We start from the raw sequence: 17,458 nt of genomic DNA, 5'->3' as shown, positions 1-17,458 counted from the left end.
ACTGTTTAATTTTGAAAATTTATTTTAATAATTACAGCTTAAACAGTTAATATGTTTGTTTATCTGTCATAGAAAACTCACATAATTACGTAGTGTATCCCTCTAAATTTCTCTCCTATGAGGTAAAAATATATAGTTTGAAATTTCTGTAAAAAAGAAAGGAAACAGTATCTTACAAGCTCAAACCTGAGATACATGACAACTTCTCTGTGTTAATCATGTCCTTCGTGTCTGCTGCAGGTTCCGCAGAGGAAAAATCAAACAGGCTACTTCGACCTAGACACCTCTCTGGCTGGCTGTAAGGGTTTGCCTTGGGCTTTTGGGAAAAGGTATGCATTTCTTCATGTCCTCTTACAGTAGTTACCAATCCCTATCTCACTTTGCCCACAAGGCTATGGTTGGGGTACCTTCACTGGTCTAATACAGTCTAAATCACAGTTACAGGACAAAGATTTTTTTTTTATTCCTTTACAGTTGCCTCCCACATTAACTGTTGATTATAGTACCATCTGGATTGAGTTACTCATACTTTTCATCATAAATTTAAAACCTACTTGCTTTCTCACTTTGTAACATTTCAGCTTTTATTGTGTAACAAGCAAGAAAAATGTTGCTCTTAAATCTTGATTGGTTTGCTGCCAATTTTTTAAAGAATCTGTCTTAAAGAAGACATTTGCTACAGTTGGCCACATCCAAACTCTTGAAACAAAAGCCTTGGACAAACAGTAGCATAAAGGAGTGATGTCTGTATGTTCAGAGACGAAACGATAACAGCATTCTCAGCGGTAAGGTTAGGACTTTTCTGCTCATGCTGCCACCTGCTGAAGCTCTGCTGTACTGTGACTGCATCTAGAATCACAGACATTCAACTCAAAATGGCAGACAGAACTGAACTGGCTTTATATACACAGAGATTCATGGCTCAGCCTACACACAGCTAATGTGGGTGGAAGCTCAGTGCTGCTTTTTATAAAGCAAATGTTTGAAGAGTTTGCCGTTCTGGGTTGAAAGTTCATTTCAGTCTCCTGATTGCTTGTGGTCATTTTGACTGTGGCTGGTTAAAAACCACTGTCAAGCCTCAATTTACGATTTTTTTTAAGTCAAAAATATTTGCTTTGTTAAAAATAACATGTGACTCAAGATTTATCTGTGCAGTAAGTAGAACCAAATGCCATTATTTCTGTAGATCATGATTTCCTGTTCTTCCAGTGAATTAAGTTGTCAGAGTAACAAACATTTCAAGATAACTGATAACGCTTTTGTTTACACACAAATATCATCAGTCTGGGATCATTTTATCTCTTCTGGAATGCAGGGCTGTTCAGACATACCAGAGACTTTTGTCATGTAAGCGCCTTAATAATCTCTTACATCACACATTTAAAACAAGTTGTGTGTGTTTTAAACCCTCCAGGGTGTGTTCAAAGAGAGAAGGATACACAGATGAGTCCCAGCAGCTGTTCAGTGCCAGCGCTCCACCTGCCAGTCTCAGTCTGCTGGGAAACTTTGAGGTACAACATACACACAGTCTTCTTCTTCTTTGGTCGTCATTTTGGACAATAGCTCACAATCACTTACACCCTTTTATATCCTTGGATGAATCTGGTCTCAAAGAGAATTCATTTGGCTGCCACACTTGCTTAAGTTACTATCATTCAGCAGCTTGTAGATTTTCATGGCTCTATGTTTTCTGTTTTTTTTCAAAGATTACCTAATATCTTTGCTCCAATGATGAATTGTTGAATTTGAAAAGTCAAGGTGAAAAAAATGTGCATCAGACTGTGAGGAACATAAAGCAGAGATCTTTAACACTGAGCTCTGTTTCATTAGGAGTGCGTGCTGAACTACCGCCTGGAGCCTTTGGGAACAGTGGAGGGTTTCACAGCTGAGGTTGGAGCCAGCGGATCCTTCTGCCCCAGTCACCTTACCTTACCTGTGGATGTGTCGTTCTACAGTGTCTCTGATGACAACGCTCCCTCACCATATATGGTGAGACTGCGTTTTTCCAGCCACTGAATAATTCACCTTTTTTTCCTTTTTGGCCTGCATGGCTGTGCCTACACTGTTCTTAAACAATGTATGTGTGCTTCTATGTATTACTTTTGTGTGCCTATTTGTGTTTTCTCACAGGGTGTGATAAACCTGGAGTCCCTGGGAAAAAGGGGCTACCGTGTACCTCCATCAGGAACCATTCAAGTGGTGGGGATTTTTTTCCACAGTTGTAGAAATATGAAAAGTATTTGTAAAATATCTGCATCGTGGAGTCTGCACACAGCTGAGAACAAAGAAATTACAGAGTAACAAAAGGAAAGGGAGACTCCTAGTGGTTGTAAAGGAAAATGTTTCTTGTAAAATACAGATTCATGGCTTGTGTTTATCCGTTAATGGTGCTTATATTTCTGAATTTGAAAAGCATTCTTCTTTTTAGATTCTTATTACATTGCATACAGTGATTTAGAAATCTGTCTTAAATCTTGACACGCTCTCTGGTTGAACCCCTCAGACCTTATTCAACCCCAACAAGACGGTGGTAAAGATGTTTGTTGTGATGTACGACCTACGAGCCATGCCAGCTGGACACCAGACCTTCCTACGCCAGAGGACCTTCTCTGTTCCCGTCCGCCGTGACACCAACAGTCAGACCAGCAGGAAGCCCCTCACCCTGGGCCAGGGACGCACCTTGCGCTACCTCGTTCATCTGAGGTGAGATGGCTGTTATTTTTCTCTGCACACACTGAAAGTGAAATATATCCAGCAGAGGTGAAGTTCCTTCTACCTATTTCATCCTCCTTGTTTGTCGTCTCTGTCTGTCATCCCCACCAGGTTCCAGAGCTCTAAGTCTGGGAAGATCTACCTCCACAGGGACATCCGTCTGCTGTTTTCCAGGAAGTCCATGGAGGTGGACAGCGGTGCTGCCTATGAGCTCCAGTCCTTCACAGAGTCCCCCATTGACCCACCCTTCTCTCCCCGCTGCTGAGGCCTGATGCCCTCCCTCCTCCACCCGGCAGGCCGCTGCTGAAGCTTCAGTTACACCCTGATGCCAGCGATAGACTCTTATTCAGCCTGTTAGTTCGTGGCTAGTATTTCAAGAGAGACGAGGACCGCAGTCAACAAGCCTCTTCTGGCCTGTGTCCAGAAACTTAGATTTCATGCCTTCTGTCACCGTAAACTGACAGGGAATGGGGGTTGGGGGGGGCTAACCGCCTCAGAGACTCTTCAGAAATAAACCTTTTTCTCTGTTAAGTGCGCAACTTTAAACAGAGAGGTTGGGTCAAAGGTTACAGTTAGAAAGTGTGTTTCCAATCTTGTACTCTTGGTCAAGGTGTTCTTACCAGATTTGATAGCTAATCCTTTTTCCTGCTGTTGTGTGTATCCCCTCCAGCGTCTGGCAGGAGAGTAGAGACCAGTGATTGTCCACAGACGCAGTTAGACACTTGAAATGAAGTCAAGAGAGTTCAGGCTATTTTACTCTGTTGACGCAAATCAGAATGTTAATTTGGACCTCTGAGATCTCAGTTAATTTCTTTCTAATTGAATATAAAACCCTTTCACTGGTCAGCGATTCTGATTTTAAATCCTTGAAGACTAGATTTTGTCTCTGCTGAAAGTAAAGTCAGTTGTGACCCTGTGATTCCTGAGCTGGCCGGAGAAGGACCGCACATGGAAGAGGAACCGGGCGGCAGACTGTGGTGCAACACATCCCATGGACCACTAAAGAAGTCGAACAAGCAATCAAGACAGATTCACCTGAAAACATCACAACTGAACATCAGAAGTGCACTGTGGATTTTTTTCTCATTGTAACTGGAAATGAAACAGAAAATAGTCATATTCTAATACTTTTGTACTGTTACAAAACCACTTTATTGGAAGTGTTGCAATAGAAAGAGTAACCTTAGTTTAGTGTTTACACATTCACTTTACTTACCATCAGTTTATTTAATATTTAAATTAATATTTCAGTTACTACTTGTGACGTCTGTCATGCTAAGATGATGTAGTGCAAACTGTATATCATAGTATGTATTTTTGACATTAATATTCAAATCTGAAAAAAAATATATCTATATATCTTCTAAAGCAATCTTGAAAATCTGCACTGTGTCTTTGTGGTTTTAATTTTTCCAATGTGTTTCCTGTTCTGCCTGATGCTACCTCTCAATGTCCTGAAATGAAATGCCCACAATGTCACACCTACAAACAATAACTCTACTTTTACTGACTAAAACTTGAAAAAGGTGCAAATGAGAAATCGGTGACACTTTCCACACTCTTCATGTGTGGCAGGAATGATGTGTGGGCTGTGATTGCCTTGATGCAAACATTGGCCAGTAGTTACTGACTCATTAAAGCACTGTAAATACATGCATTTGAAATCCATCACTGACATGCCTTTTTTAGCATATTGTTGATGTTTTTTAATACAAAAACGGAACAAGGTTCTCTTATGAATAAACCAAAACACATTCCATGCACATAAAGTTGCAATTTAATCAATCTTACAAGACGATTTTCTTTCAAATGAGCTGGAGGTAGCAGAGATTAAAATGTTGAGGTTCTCTTTGGGAGTGACCAGGATGGATCCTTCTATTGATAAGGAATGAGAACATACAGTATGCACGTTAGATGTTTTGGAGAAAAAGCCAGAGAAACCAGACTGAGATGATTTGGCATGTACAGAGGAGGGACTATGAATATAATGGTAGAAGCAGAGTTTTGAACTCCAAGGCAGGAGGCCTAGAGGAAGACCAAAGAGGAGGTTTATGGCTGTAGTGGGAGAGGAAGTTAGTTGGTGTGACAGATGAGGATACAGAGAATAGAGTTAGACGGTGACCTCTAAAAGGAAAAGCCGAAAGAAAAAGAAAATTTCAGTTTCAAAAAATATACGTAGTGTTCTTATAAACATAACATAAAAAGTAGATCATGATTTCCCAAACTTTGGAGTGGTTATCAAAGACACCAAAGGTTCCTATGAATAATTTTTAAAGAACATAATTTAGGAAAATTGGCCCTAAACTCAACAATATAAAGGGTAAAGCCTATACAACAGTCATAAATACCTGATAGATACAGGTATTTGGACCAAGATCACGTCTGAATGCAAAAACAATCTTTAACCTAAAAAACTGATTAAATAAAATGCTTTTTTGTTCATACTATCAGTCCACATACCAGTATGTCCTCATAAAAACCATTTAAAATCTATAAACATGATTAAAATTAGCCGATTATGATACAAATCAAAGATGTGGATGATGCCAGCAGTGTTCCTTTGTAAATACTTTCTAGAATCTATATAAACTTATAATAACGACAAAATGATTATACAAAAATGGTTAAAATGGTCATTTAGAAAGGAATGATACTGAAACAGAGGAAGTCCATTTGCAGGCATTAGAATGAAGGAAGAATAAATATATTAAGACAGTTTTAGTGGGGAAACAATGGAGGAGACTAAACAGTCCCAGGTATTATTATTGCTACATGTCCAGTAATCCAACACTGTGGGGACTTCATTGAAAGTCTGATATTCATGAGAAAAACAACAGAAACTGATCTGTGCTGTTTTAATCAGAACAGCACTCGCCGTTCTCCACTTTTGCGGATTATTGACTGAAATCTGGATTTGTGACACAACACATGGGTCTAACAGCTGATCGCGATGTTACGCAATGTAAATCCCGATTTTGTACGGTGTGCGGGTGCACGGCAGGAGTGCCCGGGCGGGAGCGCGCGTGGTGTCTCCGCATGTGACGTATGTATCTGTTGTGCGGGAGTGAGCGCTCAGCAGCTCTTGTATGGGTAAAGTCAGCAGGGGATTTGTGGATCACTCGTCCAACTGCTGAGCGGTGTCTTGACTGAGATTATTTAGAAATGTCGGGCGATAACGAAGAAACACAGGCGGCCGAGGAGACATCGGTAGATGAGAAGGTAACTGTGTTTAGCAGTTTAACACAGGCGGTAGCAGCAGTGACTTTGTTATAGCTAACGCTACGTTATGCCGCCTAGCTTCTTCGCCCCGCGCTCGTCATTGTTGACATTAATCAAAGCCAGATAGGCAGCGCTGATTTAAATAGTTACGGGTGTATGTCGCATATCGGAACGACAGTGTGTTACCGAGTGACTGAACCGTCGTTTCTGTTGCTGACAGAGTGAATGTTTTGGATGGTTGGTGTGAATGTCAGACCGTTAGCTAACGTTAGCAGCTCGCCTGTTAGCCGGGCTAACTGTCATGACATTCTCAAAGCAGCGGTTACGGTTAGCTCAGCTGCTAAAGTTAGCTTAGCTCAACTCAACACATTGCTGCTCTCTGGCTCGGTGCCTGCTCAGTTAGCTTAAATTCTGCTTAAGCCACAGCGTTTTTTTGTTGCTAGGTTGCTGCCAAGTTAGCCGTCAGTAACTATTAATATCATACACCGCAAATGATTTTTGTAGCACACTTAATGATTAATCCCTACCAACCCACACAAGTGTGGGCTAGCTCTCCAGTGAGCTGTCGAGCGAAGACTGAGCTAATGCTCCTTTTTAGCTTGATGTTCATATGCAATAGCGGCAATTTGGACCTTTATTTTTGCACTGTGCCTGGCAGGTGAATGTTTATATATCTTTGCCAACAGTGTTTTAACCAAGCTAGTTTAAAAAGCGATTTTAAAGTGCTATTACACGTATTATATTCAGAATTTTTAGATATTAGTGGGCTCATCATTTGTCTGCGTTACTAAATGCAGTGTTGATGTACAGCTGACGAATTGTGTCAAACAAGTTGAAGCTTGGAGGAACCTGAATGAGTGTTCTCTGTTATTCTGCAGTATGCGGGTTTTGAGTAATATTTCTCGGTGCCTAATGCTTCTTCTTGTTTTCAGGAGGTGCAGGAGAAGATGATCAGTCCTGAGAAGGCAGAGGAGGCTAAGCTGAAGGCCAGATACCCAAATTTAGGAAATAAACCTGGAGGCTCTGATCTGCTTCGCAAACGCCTGCAGAAGGGGGTGAGTTATCTCTGGTGTTTGTCTGCAAAACATTCAGGATCCCAGAATCTGCTGTCTTTTTCATTTAGCACAGATACACTGTACTGACCTGCAGGTTTATCATCATTAGGTCTATAAGTAATCAGAAAATACTGAAGTATTTCCTTCACAGTTTCCCAGAACACAAGTTGACATATGCGTATTGCTGTTTTGCCCATTTGACAGTCCTGTATATTCAGTTTATTGTTACAGAAGGCCACATAAGATTAGTGAACGTTAACACTTGAGATGCTGGAATCTGTATTTTTTGTTGTTGTTGTTTTTAGTTTTTGCTGGTAAAATTACTTAACTGGCTTTCAGAATTAATATTCAGTCAAATAAGGAGAAGAAGAATATAAACACTGATTGCAGCTTGTCAAATATAATGTTTTTAAGATCTGTGACTGCCAGCCAAGTACAACAGGCAATTAGGAGTTTTTGCTTTGGGTTCTAATAACTTGTGATGGGCATCTCCATGATTTCTGATGTTTTATTAATCTAAGTGTGTCAGTAGGGCACAGCCTGATACCCGCAGCAGGGCCTGATATATTGTCAAAACATCATTTACCTTGAATACCGGGTCTCTGACAGAATTTTTGGTTATACTGAGTGCAAAAAACTGTTTTTCTTTCTTTAAAAAAATAGATTGATTAATGAATGAAATCAATGTAGACAATCATTGTTAGACATATTTATCTTGCCTTCTAAAAAGATGTAAATATTGTAGCTTAAAGTTGCTCTGTCGAGTTTCCATGTAAACAAACCACAGCTGTGCTTTGTGTTTATCCTTGATGGGTAGTGAACATAATGAGGGTCTGTCTTCCCTTGCAAAGTCATTTGCAAAATTGATTTCTCTGTTTGCAGCATGTTCATTTACTACAAGTCTTCTTTTTACTGCTTTTGTAGGCACATTTTTTACATTTTCTGATTAGTTTCTTCCTCCAACTGTCTATCAAAAAGACAGCACAAAGACAGCAGCTATATTGTTTATTGCATGCCTTCATGTTCATGCATGTTCCTGTGCTTGCATGATACAAACAAAACAAGGATTGCCCCATTAAAAAATTGCTGCATAGTTCTACCAGTGGTCAAAAACTCAGCCATGTAACAAAATCACAAATTGATGATATTTGCTCTCTATCATCTAATTAAAATAATCCTTTTTAAAATGGTTTTGTTATTGACTTATGCCACTTCTTCCCATTTGTGACACTTGAAAATTTGAATCTTATGTCTTTCTACAGCAAAAATACTTTGACTCGGGTGACTACAACATGGCTAAAGCGAAGATAAAGAACAAACAGTTGCCAACAGCTGCACCGGAGAAGACCGAGATCACAGGGGACCACATCCCCACCCCCCAGGACCTGCCCCAGAGGAAACCCTCTCTGGTGGCCAGTAAACTAGCAGGCTGATGCATACGCAATCTCAATGGCCCCTGCAGCACCTCCCAGCCCTAACCCTGTCCACTCAAGTCTCAGAGCTGTAACATTACCTCTCCCACCCTTTACACTACCACCCTGCGTCTGCCCCCCTCCACGCCAGCCTGGACCCCACCCAACTGGAACCCACACCTAGCACCTAGCGGACTGGCTAGCCGATACTTTCAAATCCTGTTTATTTTTGTTTCGACCCCACCTGCCCCTGTCTCTGCTGCCCCCTATCCTTGTTTCTGTCCCTTGGGTCTCCCGCTCCAATGACTGTGTGTTATCATCCTCTTACTTTTCCCTCTCCTTTCATGTTTTTTGTTTTGTTTTGTTTTTTTTTACTTCCATGTAAGATACACTGAATGACAGGACATCCAAGTGTGAGTGTGATGAGTGGTCTGTGATGCTTCTGTTTGACGGATGGACAATGCATACGTCTGTGTTTACTGGCAGAGGAGAAGGGCGAGCAGCAGAAGCTGCACCTCGCATGGTTGGAGAACTTAAATATGGTGGTCAGGATCCCTCAGTCTACAAATGTGTGTGTGTGTCTATAAATATATATATATATATATATATATATATATACATATAAATATTTCTTTTTGTTTGCCACAGGGGCAGGCGTCAGCCTTTTAGAACGTTTTACATCAGATTTGTATTATTCACTGTATGTCCTTATTCTAAATTATGCTGTCGATATGCTTGAGTGACTGACTGAATATTGTAATCCAGAGGCCAAGTTCAGTTTTGTTAACACTTTGATTGTGTCCGTATTAAAGGACCACGCAGTAAGGGCCAGATTGTCATATGGAACTGCATGTGTGACGCAGGGCTCCCAAAGGCGAACCTCATTGCGCTCTGTTTTAATTCATTAAGATGCACTAAGCAGACATTTAAGCAGATGCTGAATAGCTTGGGTGAAGTATAAAAGCATTGGGAAGGCAGGTAGATGATTCATTCAAGATGTCTATGAACTAGGAAATGTTCTCCTTTGAAGAGTGAAAGAGGAAGGGAGGACGTTGTTACTTCAGACTGAACTGCAGTGTTGAAAGTTTGCACTGTGTTCATGGTGTGCCATTCCGTTTCAGCCTCAGATGGCGACACTGTCCTGGGGTCAAAGCTGTCATGAATGAATCATCATGCTCAAAGAGGGGTAGAGGGGTATACGGGACCTGTAACCTAAATTACTGTCAGTGGGGACCAGTGTTTGCGTCCTGTATGCTGTGTGAGTATAAATCTATGGTTAAAAATAAATTGTACTGGGAACAAATAGTGTAATAACTTGGGAAAAATCCTTGTGTAATCATAAGTTGAAGTAGTTTTATCTTAAAATTGTCCTCGACCCTGTGTAGTGCGTTTCCAGGGTCTTTACTGATTGGATGAAATTTACCTGTGATGGTGGTAATTGAAGCTAGCACTACATCTGTCTGAGCTGTGCATGTATATGGCTGCCCTGCTGTCACGTTGTGCCATTTTGTTTTGTAAATAAAATAGTTTTGCACAAATGTTTAATTGCTGTGTTGTGTGTGTGTGTCATATTAATGTCCATATTTAGGGCGTACAGTGTGTTTAAGGTGCTTTCAAATGGATAATGTTTACATTTGACTTTTCCTAATAGTTCACAATATTACTTGTAGTTGCTTTAATTATGTAGTGAGTTTATCAGTTTATGGCCTTCAGCAACGGAAGCAAAAAAAAGGTGAACAAAACTCCAATGAGAGGTGATCACAGTTAGGAACACTGTTAAGCAAAAGTAGTTTTAAGCAAAAGTAGTTTTAAGTGTCTATCCTGCCGTTTTAATCTTATCCAAAAAAAACGAACACCAACAAATTATAACCCCAACTTCTGATTTTTCTCTCCTTATTTTTCTCCATCTCTTTTTTGTTATTGCATCATACTTATCAATCAATAAAAGACATCAGGGAAATATCGTGTACATATATGTTAAGCACACACAATTTTAGTATGTGCTGCTCCAATAATATTGATTCAGGTGACAATGACCACCAGGCAGCAAAACAGTCAGAAAACCATTAGAATTTAAAAGACGGTATAAAAAACAATTCAGTGTTAGAAAAGGTAGTTGAATTAAGAATTAGAATTAAGGAAATTGAACTCAAAAATCAGGAAAGGCTCTTTGATGGCAGTATGTTCTAAGAACTGACTTAAGAGATCACAGACTCAGCTGACATGATATCCGCAGATCGTTCCAGAGCCTTTAGACCCTGAAACACTCTGTCCTGTTTACTTATCAGTTGGGCCTCTGGAACAAACAAAAGACCTCTGAATGAGGATCTCAAAGAGTGTACTGGTGCACACAGTGCTAAAAGTTTAGAATTATAATTATGAGAGAGGCCATGGCCGAGTAAAATTTTAAAATCTGTCCTAAAACATGGTGAGAGTAAGGAGGCTAAAAGAGGACTGATGTGCTCATGTCTTTTGTGTGTGGTTAAAAGCCTGGCAGCTTAATTCTCTACAGTCTAGATTTGATCAATGGCTTTTGGCTCAAGCTGGTAAAAAGGAATACTGCAGTAATCCAGGCATGATGAAATAATATTGTGCAAAATAGTATCCAAAAGATTGTTTAAAAGGTTAAGATAGACTCTTTTTGAAATATTTCTAAGATAATAAAAACGATTGCACAAGCTTTGGTGTGTGCAGCTCAGAACTCTGATTACTGTCAAGCCATACACAGAGATTCGTAAACCAGCTGATGTAAGTTTTGCCATCTGCTGCCACTCAATAACAAGAATGTCCAATTTGTCAGGGTTCAGCTGAATAAAATTATTTGACATCCAGTTTTTCACATCAGAAAGGCAGTCATTAAGAGAGCTCAGCATATCATGCTTAGAGAATCTAATGGAAAGGTTCAGCTGTCATCAACATAAAAAAAAAATTGAAGGAGTCACTGTGTTTATGAATCATGCGCCCAATCAGAAGCATCCACCATCCTAAGCCAGTGTTGAGTCTCAATCATCATGTTGCATTAATATATTATTATATTAATTATTATTAAATATTTTTATTTGATTGCATCTCCAGAGTGATGTCTATTTATTTGAAGTTGTAATTTAAATTGTAGCTTCTAAGGATATAGTGGTCAAACTTTTTTTAAAAAAAGTTTTAATCCTCATTAGGATCGTGAGGGGACTAGAGTCTATCCCAGCCGACTTAGGGAGAAGGCAGGGGACACACTGGACAGGTCACCAGTCTATCGCAGGGTTACATATAAAGACAGTCACACCTATGGACAATTTAGAGTTACCAATTAACCTCAGCATGTTTTTGGACTGTGAGAGGAAGCCGGAGCACCCAGTGAGAACCCACACATGCACAGGGAGAACATGCAAACTCCATGCAGAAAGATCCCAGGCTCAGGCTGGGATGCAAAGCAGGGATCTTCTAGCTGCAAGGCAACAGTGCTAACCATCAAGCTACTGTGCAGCATGAATAAAGAAAACAAAATTGGTCCCAACTGGTTCCAAATTCTCCACCCATGAGTTAATCCACACCCTTGTCAGGTTTGGCTTTAATCCTCCTGTTGTCTTCATTTACGAGCACCGAAAAATATTGTTTCCTTGTCTGAAAAAAATCCAGTGTGAACATTATGTACAGTTTTTGTTCTTTCAGTTTTGTAAATTAGTACTTTTTTCTGTGATTTCACGATTTTTACTTTACTTGACTTTACTTATTGCTTGATATTATCTGTAATTTGACGAAAAAATAAAAAAAAATCTGTAAAATAAATTTTTTCAGTCCATAATATATGTAATTATTTCTTTCAATTATGTGTAAAATAATTATATTTTTTTCTGTATTCTAATCAGCCTAATTTCACCGTCAAAAATGGTAAAAGAAAGAATTACTAATTGTAAAAGAAAGTATAGTGTTTTGTGTTTTTTTAACAGTTTTGACCTGTTTATTCTATTTGTTTGATTTTGTTTCAGAGTTCATGTGTATATTAATTTTTTTATTACTTTTTACATATTATTTTCTGTATTTCACCAAAACAGGGGGAAACTATAGAATAACTGTTAATTCTTACAGCTGATAACTTTTAAACTATAATATATATATATATATATATATATATATATATATATATATATATATATATATATATATATATATATATATATATATATATATACATATACATATACATATATATATACATATACATATATATATATATATATATATATATATATATATATGTATATATATATATATATATAAATTTTTTGTTTGTTTGTTTGTTTTACAGTGCAGGTAGGTCCCTAACTATTGATTTCTCAGTATTAAAATAGTTTAAAAAATGGTTTCATATATTATAAAAGTCAAAGATTCCTCAGAGTTGTACAGAGGTTGCAATATTATTGTAATTGATGATGATTCTAGGGACCTACAGAGGGGGCTCTTGACAAATTACGTTATATTTTATTTATTTAACGGACAGTGGAGTTTGCAGTAGTACTCACACAAGGTCATGAAAAACAGCCTGAGGAAGCATAGTGTATTTACATTATGGGATTTATATTGAAGCCATGTAGCTAAAGGAAATAGTAAAATTTGATATATAGCTCTTTTTTCCATCTAATTTTTTTCCAGTAACCTCATTGTTTGGGTCTGTATTTTTTTTCCTGGGTGAAGTTCAGGTTATTGACCATCAGGGGGCGCAGTTTCCCACGCGGCGGCAGCTCTGTGGTTTGGCTGAATCATTTCATCCATCATACCCAGAATGCAAAGTGAGGCACAGAAATCTCAGCAGCAGCCCCAAGCGTTTCAGGTTATCATGGTGATAAGAGACGCATCTTACCCCTGAGCCCCCCGCAGCAACAAAGGACTTCTCCCCCGCTTTATGAGCACACACGCCGGCTCCCATGCAGAGCGGAGACCGGCCCGACTTCTAGCCCAGATTGGAGGAAGGACATAGCGAGTGACCGTCATGGCAGCGTCGGAGCTGTACACAAAGGTAGAACTGTTGTATTTTCATATTTAGCCCCGTGTAGCCGCAAGCTAGCATGTCGGCTAAACAACCGTCCTTGTCGCAGGTGCAGCCTCGCGCGAAATACCTTCACATTTTCTTATCTTTTCTTCCAAAAAATAAGCTGACAGTTTGGTTTTCACCTCAGAAAATGTGCCCGTGTAATAGCAGGTTTGGTGGTGGCGCCTTAAATGAATGAAAATGGGTTTGAAAACACGTAAAATTGTGTTTAAACGTGTGTTTAGATGTAACGTTGGATGTGGAGGGTGCAGCTGACAGAAAAACAACGTTAACAGATGCGGCACAGAGTCACAGCGTTTTTTTCTCCTCTCAGTTGTCCTTTTCATCCTCATACATGAAGAAAAATAGCGTTTATTACTATCAAAAGCACGTTTTTTGGTGTCGGTTTTCGCCTCGTTTGTTCACCTAATCAAGATATCCTCACATTTGACATCATCCCCCCTCCCCAACTGGAGGCTCTTGGACTGGGATGATGCAAAGGCGGTGCCAGCCATCATGGAGGCTCTGGGTCTAAACCATAATATTTGGCTTTAGCTCAAACCTCTGCATCTATACATCCTCCAGCCTTCGCGTTGTTTTGATGCTCCTGCTTGTTTCAGCTGTATGAGCCCGTTTCTCCGGGCTAGGTGCAGGCTGGGTACCGCTGAGATGCTGCGTTGAACGCCGCATCCTCATAGTTTAGCATCCCTCCTCCTAGCATCCAGGATGTCTGGGCCCCGAAGCCTCAACGTGGCTGTTTACACCCAAATACACGGTGGGGATAAAGTGACACTGCTGCTGATTGAGGCCTGGTTGTTGCACCTAAAGTTCAGAAGTGTTGCCGTTGTGTGTGAGGAATTGCAGATATGCAGCAGAGATGAAGGAGGTTGTGTGTTTGTGTGTGAGGGAGAGGAGATGAGTCACCCATCCCCCTACTTTGACAGCTGGTGTGTTCAGCTTGAATAAGGGTTGTGGCGAAGAGAAAACGTGATAATTGCTATTGAAATTCCCCTTTAGCTCTGTGCTAAACTGAAGCACACAGGCAGTCTCATTTCCACTGAATCTCCAGTATTTCTTTTCAGCCTCTGTGATATTAATTTGTGTAGAGGAGCTTAGACAAGCTGTCAAAGATGTTCAGAATTTTTCAGCAAATGGACACTTATGAATTGTCCTTGGAGGCTTCTGGGGTGCTGTTCTGTAGCTGACCTCTTTGGAAAAGCACACTAACACAGTGTTGTATTTAGAGCTAAAGCACTGATAGAACATTAACCAGGAAAAAGTTTGCATCAGCTAGCGTTTCTGTATTGGAAATATTTGTAATTGAATGTATTTGAATTTTGAGCATTGAACGGTCAAAGCATAAAAGTTGAAGACATTGCTTTGGGCTATGAGAGCGTTAACATTTGAAAAACAATTGAGCAGCAAAAGCCTAAATTGCCCTTTGGATAATAATGAGTCTGGCTTTAGATTGTTCTGCATGTTCTTCCAGCCTACAGGAGCACAGTGGGTGAGACTGGATTGTCAAAGCTCAGTATAAACAGCCAGCGCCTGCAGAGTAATCCAGGCATTTGAGTGTGTATGGTCAGAGCCCATATTAAAAGACTATAAGGGGGTTAAAAACAGTAAGAGCCTTATAAATAAATAAAATCCAATGTCTGTCACACCTTACAGAGAGGGAGAAAGCTCACTGTGATTAATGTTATTGGTATCACTAATAATAAATCTTGATGCAGAGTGATAAATAATGTACACGGGCTTAAAAGCTACCAAAATGCAATCATGTATAAAATATCACTACAGTCCGGTAGTAATAGAAAAGTTAGTTAACATGGTAAATAATAGAGCTTTGCTGGGTAAATGGTAATTTTTTAAAATTTAATCGAACTTGTCACCATTGCCTTTATTGTGATGGTCATTTTGCACTTCATTTTATGAACCAAACAAGGAATTGATTAATCAAAAAATAACTGGCAGTGTCATGGATAATGATATATTGTTTTTTATCTGCAGCCCTAAAATGTGGTTCATTTCTGGCACTGCATGATTACAGCCTGAATTCTTCCCTTTTAGAAAAAAAATATTTAGATGACTTGGTTTTGCTTAAATAGCACCTGGGTGTTCAATTACAACCAACCGCAAACCAAATGCCAGTAGATATTGACAAGAGGCTGCTGAGCTTGCTTCCTCTGCCAGCAGGATCTGGCTTGTAGTCATCCGTCAACTCAACTGTCTTATTGCTTCAGAATCTCGTTGGCTGTTAAATGGCTTCAGTTGCAGGCGAGTGCTTGCATGCATGGGTCAGTGTGGCTGCTGGGAACCCCAAAGTTAGCCTCTGCTTTGAATGGCACAGTGTGTTTTAGAAGTCGGCCTCTGATGTGGTGACCCCTCTCTGTGATTTGCTTTTCCAGCACAGGGGAGGAAAACACTCTGCCCTTTGTGTGTATGACTTAGCCTTATAGAAGCTTATTGAGTGGGTCTGAGCTGCTCGGTGAACACGCACATACACACAAACACACACAAGCAATGTCAGATTCTGCTCCAGTCTATGTTCGGCTCCCGTCTGACCTGACCGTCGGTCTAAGGAGAGGTAAGCCAGAGGTGAAGGTCTTTTCATTAGACTTGAGTCTGTCTGTTTCTTCTTCTCAAGCCGAGTAGGTAAAACAAATCAGGATCAAAACTAGTAAGAGGCCGTGAGGGTGAATGAACCAGTGCTGTGTACTAAGAAGTAGAGATGGAAGTGAGGGAGGATATTCTCATGGAAGTGTAAGGGAGGTACTGCTTCAATAGATGACTCAGAACTGAAAAGGCCATTCAACACACAGCCTGGAGTTTTAAAAATACACACTACATTTGAAGAAGGGTTTGCTGGACCACAACAAGTGCGTGTGCTGTATTTTTAGACTTGCTCGACTCTGCATCGATTCATAAACTTAAATAAAATGAAAATGAAAGCTTCTGCATAGTCTCTGCTTAATGACAACCGTACTGTCGTCATACAGAGAAACTTTTCTCTCTGGCTGCAGTACAAGTAGCCTTGATCTGTCCGTATCTTTGAGGTTAACTTATCTGTGCAGGAGGTGGTGGTGAGACACTAATGATCTACGTTCAGCAAGCCCCAGAGTTCTGTTGTTGCAGCGTAAAGAACTGTCAGAACAAAGAAAACACAAGAAGAGGTAGCCAAGAAAAGACACAGACACTGTTTAACTGCCCTGTGTGTGTTTTTTAGTTGGCTTCTTCAATAATCCTGCCTTTCTTTCTTTCTTTTTTTCAGTGATAGGAAAGAGAAGATTAGTTTGATCAAACACTGGAGAGGGTAGGAGTGGTAATAACAGATTGTGTCATTACTGCTATGAGTTCTCTCCCTTGATAATGGTAGTATTACAATACAGGCACTTATACAACATGTAATTATACTGCAAGGCAGCTATCTTCATGACATTAAGACCTCTGTGTAACTGCACAAATTCATTGTGCACTTAATCTGTTGCTGCATGCTACTTTTGCAGACCACTGTATTGAAACAGTATCTGACAAACTGCATGGACTTTCAGAAATGAGCACACATCACTAGTGCTTGATATGTGCTGTAATTCAAAAGACTTTACTTTCATGAAGCAGTTTGTTACCTGAGTTAAAATTAAAGCATGCCTCCATATCACAAAGGAATGTACTGGTGCCAGCATCAAAGACAGTGTACTTTTAGATATTACTGCACTGATTATACAATTATTCATTGTCTCATCTTTATAGTTTCTGGTCAGAGTGACAGGATCCAAAGCTAAAAGGTCCACATGTGGTGTGATAGATGGGACACTTCAGGGTAAATCAGGACAGAATCATATGGGTCAGAAAACAGATGCTGGATTGAGCCTGTCAAAGCTGCACATACGGCCACATGCTACTCAGTGATGTCACGCGGTCGAAGTATTCAGGAACAGCTGATGGAAAGGAAAACACCTGCGGTTACATCACTTGTTGGGGTGTTGCCAGAAGCGCAGCATGTTTGACCTTTTAAACCCACAGACAGCAGTGCAGTAGTG

The 17,458-nt window shown here is 39.9% G+C and overlaps 3 protein-coding genes across 3 annotated transcripts in view; all 3 read left to right on the top strand.

The window, feature by feature from the left end:
• The window catches only part of atosa (atos homolog A), a 31,548-nt gene extending 27,451 nt beyond the window's left edge, over positions 1-4,097 (top strand). The window contains exons 7-12 of the mRNA XM_035944145.2: positions 241-329; positions 1,415-1,511; positions 1,831-1,989; positions 2,131-2,199; positions 2,504-2,703; positions 2,824-4,097. Coding sequence (XP_035800038.2) covers positions 241-329; positions 1,415-1,511; positions 1,831-1,989; positions 2,131-2,199; positions 2,504-2,703; positions 2,824-2,977 — 768 coding nt within the window. The 3' untranslated portion in view covers positions 2,978-4,097. The remainder of the gene's footprint in view (positions 1-240; positions 330-1,414; positions 1,512-1,830; positions 1,990-2,130; positions 2,200-2,503; positions 2,704-2,823) is intronic.
• A 1,652-nt stretch (positions 4,098-5,749) lies between these two features.
• Positions 5,750-9,943, top strand: arpp19a (cAMP-regulated phosphoprotein 19a). Its single transcript, XM_023261584.3, has 3 exons — positions 5,750-5,931; positions 6,864-6,986; positions 8,249-9,943. The coding sequence occupies exons 1-3, from the start codon at positions 5,875-5,877 to the stop codon at positions 8,417-8,419; spliced, it is 351 nt and encodes a 116-aa protein (XP_023117352.1). The 5' UTR covers positions 5,750-5,874; the 3' UTR covers positions 8,420-9,943.
• Positions 9,944-13,162: 3,219 nt separating this feature from the next.
• The window catches only part of myo5aa (myosin VAa), a 55,563-nt gene continuing 51,267 nt past the window's right edge, over positions 13,163-17,458 (top strand). Inside the window, exon 1 of the mRNA XM_055009544.1 lies at positions 13,163-13,406. Within this exon, the coding sequence (XP_054865519.1) occupies positions 13,380-13,406 (27 nt within the window). The 5' untranslated portion in view covers positions 13,163-13,379. The remainder of the gene's footprint in view (positions 13,407-17,458) is intronic.

This window comes from Amphiprion ocellaris, chromosome 1 (genome assembly GCF_022539595.1).
Source record: "Amphiprion ocellaris isolate individual 3 ecotype Okinawa chromosome 1, ASM2253959v1, whole genome shotgun sequence".
In the NCBI taxonomy this organism is placed as follows: Eukaryota; Metazoa; Chordata; class Actinopteri; family Pomacentridae; genus Amphiprion; species Amphiprion ocellaris.
Note: the sequence above shows the minus strand (reverse complement) of the source record. Positions and strands in the feature narration are given on the sequence as shown.